This window comes from Procambarus clarkii, chromosome 45 (assembly GCF_040958095.1).
Source record: "Procambarus clarkii isolate CNS0578487 chromosome 45, FALCON_Pclarkii_2.0, whole genome shotgun sequence".
Taxonomy (NCBI): domain Eukaryota; kingdom Metazoa; phylum Arthropoda; class Malacostraca; order Decapoda; family Cambaridae; genus Procambarus; species Procambarus clarkii.
Window position 1 is genome coordinate 2068395 of NC_091194.1, and position 14317 is coordinate 2082711.

At 42.5% G+C, this 14317-nt stretch overlaps 1 protein-coding gene across 7 annotated transcripts in view; it reads left to right on the forward strand.

Annotated features, from left to right (window-relative positions):
* The window catches only part of LOC123769929 (cytochrome b5 reductase 4), a 32667-nt gene that overhangs the window by 3010 nt on the left and 15340 nt on the right, over positions 1–14317 (forward strand). Inside the window, exons 1-3 of one of the 7 annotated variants that reach the window (XM_069301094.1) lie at positions 1670–1707; positions 11421–11682; positions 14062–14127. In XM_069301094.1, the coding sequence (XP_069157195.1) occupies positions 11607–11682; positions 14062–14127 (142 nt within the window). In that variant the 5' untranslated portion in view covers positions 1670–1707; positions 11421–11606. Of the gene's footprint in view, positions 1–194; positions 282–1669; positions 1744–7149; positions 7463–9381; positions 9920–11001; positions 11683–14061; positions 14128–14317 lie in introns of those variants that run through there. The other 6 variants (XM_069301092.1, XM_069301096.1, XM_069301095.1 and 3 more) reach the window with 6 other exon arrangements.

A 14317-nucleotide genomic window follows, 5' to 3' on the forward strand; every position in this document is an offset into this window, starting at 1 on the left:
AAGCATCATATGACAAAAAAAGTAGTGGGAAGTCCAAAATGACTGATGACTGAAATGAATTCAGTGGTGGGATAAATTGATTAGTAAACTGGCATTGTGAGCAATGAAGGTATACCACCCACATTACTTCCAGGATGTGTATACTGTGTTTATAGTTTGATATGGTAATACCAACTAGACTTTTACATTTGCAGTTGGGGAAAGTGAGCGAGAGAGCAAAATGAACAACAACGAAGCCACTCCTCTGGCATCAGCCGCTCCCGTCGCTGGTTCAGCCACAGGTAATTGGGCTGTTCTTGGACTTGTTACCGACCTTCACATTATTGACCTTTGACATTGACCTTCATACCCCCCACCCACCCCCGTTGTAGACTTTCATACCCCCACCAATGATATACTGATGATACCCTACTTCTGATATACTGTACTGGCCTTCATACCCCCCACACTTCTGGTAAACTGACCTTCATACCCTCACTTCTGGTATACTGACCTTCATACCCCCACTTCTGGTATACTGACCTTCATACCCTCACTTCTGGTATACTGACCTTCATACCCCCACTTCTGGTATACTGACCTTCATACCCCCACTTCTGGTATACTGACCTTCCAACCCGTTCTCGCAAATTTAATAAGTCAATATTGACTTATTAAATATGTGCATAGGTGACATACTTAACATAATAGATACCCTTAAAAAGATTCATAGAAAACACCGACCTTACCTAACCTACTTAGTATGTTAAGATAAGCATCTTATTGCTTCGCAATTACAATTATTACCTAACCTATAATAGGTATAGGTTAAGTAATAATTGTAATTACGAAGCAATTAGATGCTTATCTTAAGATACTAAGAAGGTTAGGTAAGGTTGGTGTTTTCTATGAATCTTTTTAAGGGTATCTATTATGTTTAGTATATCACCTATGCACGTAGTTAATAAGTCAATATTGACTTTACGAATTTGCGAGAACGGGTTGCACCTTCATACCCTCTCTGGGTGAAGGGGCCTTGCAGCTGAGTGGACAGCGCTTGGGGGTTGTAGTCCTAGGGGCCCAGGTTCGATTTCCGGCCGAGTCGTAAACAAATGGGCAGAGTTTGTCACCGTGATGCTCCTGTTCACCTAGCAGTAAATAAATACCTGGGAGTTAGACAGCTGCTACGGGCTGCTCTGCTTCCCAAGGATGTGTGTGTGCGCGTGTGTCAGAAGTATATGTACTGCAGTAGATATAATAGAGGAAAAATTGATTGGTTAGAAAGGCAGGGTTCAAGAGCTAATAGCTCGATTCTGCAGACACAAATAGTAACGACTGACCTGCCCACAATTCTGAAATACCGCCTTCATGTACCAACCCATTCATACTATGTCACCAAATTCTATTACCCCATTAATTATAATGACAGCATTATGCCACATTGTTCTGAACTCTGAGATATAACAGTAACATACTTGTGACTGAAGCCAAATTTACCAGAATATACCTGAGAGCCACTATTTCTCTAGTGGCCTTGAGGAAGCCTAACCCCCTGCTAACCTAACCACACGGTAAGGCAGGCCTGGGAGATGGTGCTGGGCGTGGGTGTGGGCCTGGGAGGTGGTGCGTGTGTGGGAGGCTTGTGGAATGGAAGAAGGAAACTAAAGGGATGTTAGCCAGTAAGCACCCAGCCGCGGGCGTAAGAGGTTCACTGTCGCTCGCTCCTCGGTACCCGCCACTCGCGTCTCCTGAGCGTGACCTTTCGTACTGATATATGGTTACTTTATTACCTGGCGTCCCGCTCATCCTTACAGTGGGCCACCTGACCTATGTGGCGCAGTGACCGGATACTAACACTGTGACAAGATATTGGCACTGTTACAAGATATTGGCACTGTGACAAGAGATTGACACTGTGCCAGGATATTGGTTTCTTGTACCCGTCAGTGAAGGTACACGGGGTCCTACCCTGTCAGTGAAGATAGACGGGGGGTTTAAAAATACTTAAAATACAAAATACTTCCTGCAGTAATTCATCATAGTGAATAATGATATGCTGAATTAAAAGTGAATAATTAACAATATTACATACAACTCCTTGCAAAGTCTTCGCAATAATTATTGTTATTATTATTAGATTATTGTAAACCCATTTAATAGTACATGACGATTGTTTTAAGTAGTTAGCACTTAAGGTCCCGGTAGTGCAGTCGGGTTCGTTCTCGACTCACAATCGAGAATCCCGGGTTCGAATCCCGGGTGGAACAGGACACATTTCCTTTCACCTAATGCGCTGTTCACCTAGCAGTAAGTAGGTACTCAGGAGTTAGTCGGCTTGTTGTAAGGTTGCATCCTGGGCGGGGTCAATAATTCGACCTTGGGGGGGGGGGGGTATTCGACCTTGGGGGGTAGACCTCGATATTAGCCTAACGTGTAAGAATTCACTATGGCTGTCTGTCCCCCGACATAATTATTATTAAAATACTAATAGTTATCGTATTAATGACCGTGGTCACCATTTCGATAGCCTGAGCTGCCAGTTAATTAAGAGTTGTTGTTATTGGGTTAGAGGAAGCTACAGCACCTTGCTGATTATTATTATTGTTGGTTTAGGGCCCAGATGTACCCAGGGGTGCCCTTAAAGGGTAAATCGCAAATTATAATGGTTAAATGAACGTCGCCGGTTGGCGGAAACAAATGTGTCTTGCAGTGAATAAACACATTGATAGATGATTGGGGAGCCCCCCAGGAGTCCCTCAGGATGACAATTAAGCACCGGCCCCACCCCACACAGAGTGCACTGGGTAGCAACGCAAAAACTCTGCCCCCTTCTAAAATGCAAAACGTCATCCAGCGGTCCCCGGCAGAGGGGAAGCCAGATAGCCAGCACGTCTGACGGCACACCAGGCGCTCACCAAGATCCGGCACCTCTCCGCCAAACCGGCGCCGGACACACGATGATTCAGTCAGAAGACGCTCAAAATCTATCAACTCTCCTGTTGACCCCAGGTGATATATGCGCCAGACTGAGCAGGCGGCCGACATACTCCGCTCGTCGTCAACGTTGAACCAAGAGTCCCTGATTATTGTTGTTATTGGGTTAGGGGCAGCTACAGCACTGATTATTATTGTTATTGGGTTAGGGGCAGCTACAGCACTGATAATTGTTGTTATTGGGTTAGGGGCAGCTACAGCACTGATTATTATTGTTATTGGGTTAGGGGCAGCTACAGCACTGATTATTGTTGTTATTGGGTTAGGGGCAGCTACAGCACTGATTATGGTTGTTATTGGGTTAGGGGCAGCTACAGCACAGGACCGTATGTTCCCCCAATCATTTGATTATCCGTTGATAAGTATGCATTCCCTACAGAGTGACTGTTTACTGCTAGGTGAGCAGAGGCATGAGGTGTAAGGTCGTTTTAAGCGAACTATTGACCTCCACCAGGATGGAACCCACATCGGTTGCCTAACTGATGTGGGTTACCTGTTTACCGCAAGGTGAACAGAGGCATCAGGGTGTACGGTACCCCCTAAGGCCAAGACCAGCTACTGAGCTTCCCCAGGATGCAACCCACAACAGGTGCGTTACCCTCGGGTGCCTATTTACTGCTTGGTGAACAGACACATAAATACATTCGGGTCATATTGCAGAAATGGCAGTATAACAGTCACGTGATCACTGGATTGTTTCAAGCGTAGGTTAGACATACAGTACACACGAGTGTGGGTGGATATAAATAGGAGCTGCCTCGTATGAGCCAATAGGCCTTCTACAAGTTATATATTCATATAATATATGTCTAGATTTGAAATATTTTTTTTTAGGCTCGTCCCGCCCTCTCACCTAATGCGTCCCAATTATTTACAGAATCGAACAGTTCGTTAAAATTGGATGTATTGGTAAGATAAAACACCGAAATACTGACGTTTTCTATGCATCGGCCTCGATGGTATAGGTGGGTTGCTTGGGTTGGTACGTTGTTGGTTACGGAGAACAGCTGTGTTTTTTACGGAGTGGTCAATGGACAGAAGGGAGCGTGTTGATGGTGGCGAGTCTGGAGGTAATGCTCCAGGCTGACGTGGAGCATCTGGAGGTAATGCTCCAGGCGAGTGCAGTTGGGACCTCTGCCATGGAAGGTCACCCATTAGTAATAATTTATCACACTGCTCCCTCCCTCCCTTTCTCCCTCTCTCTCTCTCTCCTATTAAATTTTCTATTTCCTATTCAATTTTCATTAATAATATTTCTTGATGCCTAGTGTGTGTGTGTGTGTGAGTTTGGGGGGGGGGGGGGGAATGGGCCTAACACGAGACAAAAATTATATATTCAAAACGCCAGTTTGACGAGAGAGGATCGTTAATGAAGGGTAAATGAGTAGGAAGCGACGATAATGGGTGCGGGAATATTCCCTTAATTAACAGGAAAGGTTAAAAATGTGGCAAGTCAAATGAACATGATACTTGGGAAGATAGCGAGGACGGGTGTGTGTGTGTGTGTGTGTGTGTGTGTGTGTGTGTGTGTGTGTGTGTGTGTGTGTGTGTGTGTGTGTGTGTGTGTGTGTGTGTGCTTCTCTGTGCATTGTGTGTGTGTCTATACATTGTGCTCACCTAGTTCTGCCATCTGCGTCACTATTCCTTTCCCACCAGCGTCTCTCCCCAGTATCATTAACCGTGTGAGATACTGAGTTGTTTCCTGAATTTTGTGTTTACATTTTATCTTTGAGTAATATTGGAACAAAATGTTGGAAATGGGTGGCAGGGTGATAATGGGAATGGGTGGCTGGGTGGAAATAGGAAAGATTTGAATGAAGTGAATCCATTTCCTCCCCCCCCCCTCCCAAACTCGACGCACGTACAGTACCCAGTTAAGAAATAGGTAATATGTATGCAAGGATACACATTTCCAATGTACAGTGAGCTAAGAGGATGAAATTGAAGGTTAGGTAAAATTTCCATAGTTTATCAAGAGTAGGATGATATGATTTATCATGATTAGATGCAGGAGGATTGTTAACCGTTGCATTAAGAGGTAGACGGGGGCCCAAGAGCTAAAGCTTATCCTACAAGAACATATAGGTGTACCACTGATCACATGAATGTATATACATATGTGAAGAAAAAGAGTCCTTTATATCGGCATGGTGTAGACAGTAACCAGATCCCAGCCAGCCAGATCCCTAGTCTGGCGCGCCACACCCCTAGTCTGGCGCGCCACACCCCTAGTCTGGCGCGCCACACCCCTAGTCTGGCGCGCCACACTTCCTGTTCTCTTAACCACACTCTTTGCCAGAGTCTCTGCCTTCAGAGGAGTTGATAATAACCTTGGCTTGCCTCTGACAACACACCAAAAACCTCAACAAAACCTTATAGATCTGAAGCAACGTAAAATCTACAATAACAATTCCAGCTGTCATCATTATCATCATGCAAAAAGAGCAGCAACACATCTATGGGTCATCCAATAATATCAGACGCCTAGATGTTACAACTAGTAACATCTAGGACTAGTAAGTCTCTCTGGGATTTACTTTACCTGCTGCTGTCGACCTGACCAAATGTGAATTTGTACACACTGCGTCACTCAGTGATGGAGTGCGAAAGATACTTGAATTCTCTTTCTTCTCAAGTATCTTCAGCTTTCTAGAGAAAGCTGTATTGCAAATATTCAAAAAATGTATTAATATTTAATTCAAAATAATCTGCTACCAGAATTTTTTTGGGGCCAAATATCTCCAGTTTGTTAATTGTTGGTAATAAATGTGGGTGATTTTCACCGCCGCTGACTGGATAAGGTGTGTGTGGTGCGCACGATAAGTGAATCTAATTACGATGACCAAACTATACACCAGAAGGAGACGACGACGTTTCGGTCCATCCTGGACCATCATCACAATCGACTTGATAATGGTCCAGGACAGACCGAAACGTCGACGTCGTCTCCTCATCTTCTGGTGTGAGGTTTGGTCATATCTTCAGCCACGTTATTGTGACTCATCGTAAGCAAATCAAATTATGAACCTACTTAAGAGACTGAACTTGTGGTCGTTCTCAAGTCCATTGTTGATAAAATATACATTGAACTATGTAACTAGCTTATCAACACTAACTTGCTTAGCTAAATGAGTTTGGGGGTTCAGTTTCCGAGCCCATAATTGTATGCGTTTGTAACCTTTTCCATTGCATCCCACAGGATGGGGGTATAGGGCACAAAATAAAATAATTAAAGTAATTAAAAATTTACCCTCTTCCCATTGAAGGGAAGGGAACTATGAGCCAAAGCGCCAAGCCAGCACTGGGAAGGGGCCAGAATAAGGATTTGGGATAGGGGGGGGGGATATCAAAAGTGGTTCTCCACTTGATGTACAGGCGAATTCCCTTCCCCATTCTCCCTCTTCACCTGCCTCCTCCCATGCCCTACTCCCAATCTTCTCATCACCCAACTGATATTCATCTCCCACTACCAATCTTCAACCACATCCTACACTTCCGGACTCGCTTCCACTCAATACTCACTTCTGGCCTTCAGTTCACTCAGTCCTCTTCACCCTTGTTTTGATGTGCATTGAAGGGTATCGAACCAGTGACTTGTATTGAAGGGCGTCGAGCCGGAGACGTGTATTGAAGCGTATATCGCCTATATGGAACCAGTGACCCAGAAGCCTATCACTTAACATCGAGCTGAGAACATGTATTAAAGTGCACCGCAAATTTCGCCCCGGTGAGGCTATTGAAGCCCATCACTAACATCACTCGTGAGAGACATTAGGCTGCACTTACTAGGCGTGACAACCAGAAATTGAGCCCTAACGCATTAGGACATCCATAACGTAATTCAATGTATTAAGTCATTATGTATCGACAGGAAGGAGGTTGGGGGGAGGGGACTCACCAGCCTGTGGTATCTGGCACCCCCATGCTCTCAAATATCATATACTGTATATTTATAAATAGTAATATAGTTAATATAAGTTATAGTACGCAAGTAATGGTGTTAAGTGTGTATGTATATGCAAATTTATACAGTTGATAAAACACAGTTCAATCTCTGGTTTTCTAGAATGTTGAATAAACATTCTAGAAAACATATAGCATAGTGTCCAAGAATTGGATCACAACACACTTTAAGCTAAGCAATTTGTGCTTAATTTCAGTTGTGTTGTTGTTAGTGATAGAGACGATTATAGAAGGCTGGAAACGTTTAAGGCATCTATTGTTATATTAATTCAGCACTTCACACTTCCGTTGGCTACCGGATTTATTATTAAGTGTTGGCTGTCAAATGGAGAATTGTTTACTTCGAGAATCGGTAACTGGCAACATGTAATAAACCTTTATCACAGCAGTTGTGCTTGACACATCCTCCTGGCGGTGTTATTTGACGTGTTGGTGACGGTATTATGGCGGGATGTGAGGCGTGGTAGACCATGTCTTCTCTCACTCTGCTCAAGAAATGCCTCAAGCCTCTTATTGTACTCACGAAGTGTGGCGTAGTACTTACCTATCAGTGACCACGAGTGCCCTGCCTACTAACATCGACTTCAGAATGGTCCAGGACGGACCGAAACGTCGTCGTCCTTTCACTTTCTAGTGTATGGTCTGGTCAACATACTTCAGCCACGTTGTGACTCATCGCCTGCATACTAGCATACCTCTTGCGTTATAATCGAACTATTCTAATGTTCGAATTCTTCGTCGAATCTGGCCTTAAAGTTGTGGATGGAGGAGGTTTCTACACCTTTATTTACTGTATTCCACTTGTTGCCCACTCGTACTGGAAACAAGTATTAGCTTACATTTTGTTTTCAATTAATACGCGGAAACTGCAAACGCAAATATGTCTTCTCGTCCTACTTTCTCTCAATCACAGTCTTGAAGAATCTTTCTTCAAGGACAGTGCCTGTCCTTGCCCATCTTGTCAATTCCATTCATTATATTTTATGTTGTGATCATATTTTCTCTTCTGTTTCTTCTCTTCTCTTGGGGTGTGAGCTCATAATTCCAGTAGCCTTTCCTCATAGCCTAACCCTCTTAGCTCTGGCACTTATTTTGTTGCAAACCATTATACATTTTCAGTTTTGGTTTTTATGTTTCATAAGATGCAGATCACATGCCAGTGCTGCATGTTCCAGTATTGGTCGAAATAAAGGTTGTGTAGACTGCCTTGAAAGAGTTTTAGGTTTCTAGACGATGTTTTAATGTGTTTGCCAGCGTCCTCTATGCTGCCGATGGTACCCTGTTTATGTGTGCCTCTTGTGTTAATTTTGCAATCATATCCACTCCCAAATCCTTCTATCTTTCACAGTGTTGTAGTTGCATTCCCCTTATGGTGTAGATGCCTCCTGGTTTTCTCCGTTACCCATCTTCATTACCTTATCGTCTAAAGTGCCGAGTCCCGACCTATTTTCGTGTGTGTGTGTGTGTGTGTGTGTGTGTGTGTGTGTGTGTGTGTGTGTGTGTGTGTGTGTGTGTGTGTGTGTGTGTGTGTGTGTGTGTACTCATGTATACAAGTGCGTTTACGTAGAAAGGGGGGGAGGGGGGAATCGAAAACTCGAAGGTTCGATTCCGTCGTACGGCAGCAAGAGTTGCTAATTTCGAACATGATTCTTAACTAAATAGAAAATGAGTTATCAGGGAAGTAATTTAACTCGGCCGCCATCTTTCCCATCTGAGAAGATAACTAATTAACTTGATTTATGCGTCGGACTGCGAGCAACGGCGTCTGACTGTCAGGTTCAACACACCACCCAGTGTGTGTGTGTGTTCAACCTGACCTCCTGACCAGACAAGGAGGTCTGGTCAGAGACCGGGTCGCGGGAACACTGATCCTTGGGACCACCCCAAAGTAAATTAACAATGCTTGGGGTAAATTGGTGTGGTTATAAGTAGCCTAGCTGATTGGTTTTGGTTAGTCTCTCAATGACCTGTCTGTGACCACGGCATTGTCTGTGCTGTCTATCCTTGTGATGAGTGATAAAGATTAAGCCACCCAAGACGTGGCACGGGCATGAATAGCCCGTAATGTCCTTGTGTGTGTAATCACCTTGTGCTTGCGAGGGTTGAGCTTTGGTTCTTTGGTCCCGCAAGTGTGTGTCCGTCCCCCTCTTCTCCCCCCCCCCTCCCTGACAGCTCTACTTGTATCTCCGGTTGAGGAGGCAAGAGGAAGCGAGGTGGGTGGTGAAGGAAGTGAGGTGGGTGGTGAAGGAAGTGAGGTGGGTGGTGAAGGAAGTGAGGTGGGTGGTGGAGGAAGTGAGGTGGGTGGTGGAGGAAGTGAGGTGGGTGGCGAAGGAAGTGAGGTGGGTGGTGAAGGAAGTAAAGTGGGTGGTGAAGGAAGTGAGGTGGGTGGTGAAGGAAGTGAAGTGGGTGGTGAAGGAAGCGAGGTGGGTGGTGAAGGAAGAGATGGCAGCAGCAGCAGCAGGCACTGCTACAAGCCAGTAACGATTTCCAATAAGGTGAAGTCAATACAAATTTTCGAGGATGTAAGATCAAAATGCCGTGGGAGAAATATGCTGTGGGAGAAAGATTCTGTGGGGAAAATATGCTGTGGGGGAAAGATGATTTTGTGTAATCTTGTCCCTGCCACCACAATCCGTCTAATGAATACGGGGTTGTTACTGTCTAGTTATGAAATACGAGTCGATAATACGGACGGTGGACAATCTCCAAGACAAATGAGGACAAAAACATCTTCTAATGAGTGTGATTACTGAAATTGGTCGCTATAATAGTCACGGGCCGACAACATGCGATGCTGTTACTATTATTTTGTCTTTGATTTTCCATATCCATTATATTTTTAATGCATTGGATTAGATAGTCTTTCCCATAGTTCCAACAACCCATTGGGATAAATATCCAAGAGTGGCGTTGGTTCGACGTTAATTCAACAGTGTCGACGTTGAATTGGCACTGTTCTTGGATATTGTGCCCACTGAGTAGTGTAATTGCCTGCTATAAGTAGTACAGTCGGGTTCGTTCTCGATGCACAATCGAGAATTCCGGGGTCGAATCCTGGACGGGACAGAAATGGTTGGGCACATTTCCTTTCACCTAATAGCTCTGTTCACCTAGCAGTGAGTAGGTACTCAGGGAGTTAGTTAGCTTGTTGTGGGGTTTCATCCTCAGCGGGGTCTGTAATTCGGCCTTGGTGGGGGGGGGGGGACCTCGATAAAAGCCAAACGTGTATGCATACACTGGCTTTCTGTCCCCCCCAACGGGAGACATCTCCCGTCACGCAGGGTGCAGTCGCACCTCCACAGATCTCCAGTATCAGCTTTTGATACTGGTAATGGCTCAAATGGGCCACCATTTACGGGCTATTCATGCCCGTGCCACCTTTTGGGTGGCTTAATCTTCATCAATCAATCATCTGTCCCCCCGACACTCTTGTGGGTTGCATCCCGGAGAAGGTCAGTAGCTGGCCTAGGAAGACTTTGATAAGCCTAAGTACAGGCTTATTTTGTGTCCTTTATACCCTTCTCCGAAGCCAAAATGCACGTTATAGCACCTTGAATTATTTGCTTATGTTCCCTGAATTCAGGAAAGTATCTGTAACATAATCAAACTATAAAAGGGAGCCAAGAATTATCATAGCAGCAGGAGGGTTAAGACAACTTAAAGCCGTTTCATAGCACTTTGAATGATGCTACTGAATTGTTATTGTTTCGAGGGGTTTCCTAAATAATTCAGCAAGTATAGCACTAATGGGAAGAGTCCGTCAACGTGTCAAATCGATGACAACAAAATTGAGAGCCAAAGCAGGTGTAATTGTCATGAAATTGTTGCGGATGGTTGATGTAGATATGTACCAGTAAAAATACTGGTGCTGACTTAAATTCACATGTAAACACTCAAATCCACATGTAAGCAATCACTCAAATCCACATGTAATCAAATACATAACTTCAGTGCAATGGGGCCTATTACTTTATTGATATAATAATCACATAATAATAATAATAATAATAATAATAATAACAATAATGATAATAATAATAATAAAGCAGCAACTTCCTACAACAGAGTACAGAAGATAATAAGTAGAGAAAGAAAATGTGCTGAGCAGAGATAGACAATTTCCTTACGACCAACAAACAGTAATAAGTGGAGCCAAAATGTGTGAATTGAGCTCTGATAAGTCAGCCCCTCCTCATCATCAAAGGCCAAATATTCATTCCATACAATCGTCAAGCCTCTCTGTTTATTAATGAAAAATGTGTTACACGACTCACAACTAGTAACATTCAAACATTTCTTAAACAATGCTTTGCTGGTGACCTCTTTTTCAAATCACAACTCTGTAAATGCTTCACACACATACTACAAATGCAAATAATTGTCAACAGAACTTAAACATCTAACCCAACCTATGCCTAAATATGCACAATATGCTAATACAAAGTAAAATTAACTTTGAGAATATTCTTATTTTGAATGAACAGCATGTAAAATTTATGAATGGGTCTTTGGGGCCGGCCGCTGGATGGAATAAATATAGCCTGAGGATGGGTTGGATAAGTGTAAACACAAACTTGTGAATGTTGATAAAATAAGTGCAACCGACTTTTGAGGGAAGACCAATATAATGAGATCACGTGACGGAACGATGAGCCACTAACCAGCTAGCCATGGGGACAGTACTAGGCTGCCAGGCAGAAAACAGTGGGGCCACCCCTGGGCCTCTTGCTGCTGATGCTCCAGAAGGTGAGGGATCAACACTAACATATAAATTGAGAAAACTGCAAAAGGCTCACAATAAAAGCACAAGAATGCAAGAAAATATTGAGGGCCCCTACAATGGGATCAAACCTGCACCCATGGACTCCCCAGGCACATGAAGCATACAGACTGTGCCTGTGACATCCAGGGATGCACTTGATCCCATTGTATGCCCTCAGTATTTTCTCCGGGTCTATTAGCCAATTAGAGACAGTTTTTATTTATATCTAACCAAACTCATATACAGTATGTCAAACCACATTTTAAACAATGTACAGTAGTGATGCCATGTCTATTTCACTGCTTGGTAATTTATTCTGTACAGTAAATCAATTACTATTTACAAGTCAGTATAATCTTATCCAATTTGTATCTAATGCTCTGTGTTCTATTTTGTGATGATATATTTAGCATTTTATTAATATTCACATTGTTAGACTCGTTTTATTCATCTGTATACTTTAATGATATCACCCTCTACTCTTTGCTTTTCTAGAGAATTTAAATTATGCTTTCTTAATCTCTCTTCATAAGGAAGATTTCTAATTTTGGGATTAACTTTGTTGTCCTTCTCTGTACACGGTCCAGTGAATGTCTATTCTATAGTACAGTAACCAAACTGATCTGTGTAATCTAAATGAGACCTAACATGTGAAAGTTAAACTGAACAACTACATTATTTGTCTTATCACTAATGCTTCCAGATATGCATCCAAGTATCCTATTTATCTTATTTCACATATTTATACTGTACATTAATTTCTTGACTAATAAATCCCTAATAATACAGAGTTTTTTCCACATTCAGATTTTAAAAATTTAACATTGCCCAACTGATATCTGGTAACTGTGTTGTTATTATCCTGGCTCAGAATTACCCGGTATACACTTGTCACCATTAACTCTTACACTGCTACAATTGCCATATGCGATTTTTTCCCCATTTGATTTAACTATTTTTAATTTTATGCACTTCTATGTAGTACTTTTAAATAGCTGTGCGGTTAGACTGCATCTGCTGCCTTTTTGTACATTTTAAATGCCTAATTAAATTATCTTGAAGTGATTTTGGACTTTCATATGTACAGTATGTCCATTACTTTTTTGTTTTGTTTGCAAAAGCTGCTGTTTAATCCTGTGTTTAAATAATTTATATGTATAGTATATAACAAATATCACAGGACAAAGCCTTGGAGCACTCCATTTACAATGGAGTTCCACTTGGACTTCATTCATCCACTAACCACCTCACTCATCCTTTTCCCTAACAACCTACTCACTCATCCATCTTATATTCATCTACTCACTTATCCACACACTACATGCCAAAGGATTATTTGACTTTCTGCAGTTTCCTTTACTCTAATGTTTGCTTGTACTTACCTTGGGGAATGGGGGACTTTCAACAAGCAGCTAGCTTCCTTTTCTCGTTGAGGCCACTAGTGTTATTGGCTCTGTTATTGACTTTCAGGTAAACTCGGGTAAACTTAGATGCTTTTCCTGGCTGTGAAATTTTAGCAGCACAGTGGTCTGTGTCTTTGACTTGCATTCGAGAGACCTGGATTCAATCCCCAGGTAAATGAATGGTTTTACACACTTCTTTTCACCTTATGCCTGTGTTCACCTACCAGTAAATATAGCTATCTCAGAGTTAGATAATTGTTATGGGTTGCATCCTGGGGAAGGTCAGTAGTTGGTTTAGGCCTAGGGAGACCTCGATAACCCTAATTACAGTGGAACCTCTATATTTGTCATTACTCTGTTCCTGAGGGCTTGACAAATATGGAAACTGATGAATACGGAAACCACTTTTCCCATAAAAATAATTGAAATTCAATCTGTTCCCAGTCTCCCAAAAAGTACATACAGTAAATATAAATTTAGCTGAAAATTTATCTTTACTGAACTGAGGAGAGATAATGGTAGAAGCACATGAGGAGGAAAGAAATTACTACAGTATTTAGAAGGAGGGGTCTCCTTCCATTAAAACATCAGGTAACTCCAATTCTGGTGATCATTGTTGTTTTATTCCCTTTGCTGATGATTCACCAGCTCACTACCGAGCAAAGATTGACTACAGCAATGTTTGGGTGCTGCTTTCCGACCATATTCTGGATTTTGACCCAACTGGTCAGCATTTCCTTAATGCCAACAGTAAGGATGGTGACAAATATGGAAAATGATGACAAATACGGAAGCATTTTTTGGTTATCGAAACATGACGAATATCAAATCCAACAAATATAGAGGTTCCGCTATACAGGGTTCCTGTCGCTGAGAAATAGAAGTTAAATACAGATTTTTTTAATGGTACAGTACATCCCTTTGAGACAGCTAATGTATTTGCTTCTCTGTAATCTAAAGGAACAGGTTGGATGAAGCGCAAAAGAGGTCCTCGTCACACTCGTGTGATTTCTATATCCCTGAATAGTGAGTTACACTGAACAAATTCCTTTGCACTGTAACAGCACCTCATTATTTTGAACACTCATTATGATTGTTTTTTAAGTTAGGTCTGCACTTCCCACATACAGTACATTTGCATGAACTCTTGCCGTATGATTCCATCAATCATAGTCCATTGTTATCCATTCCATCACATTTTCCATTGTATCTTCCA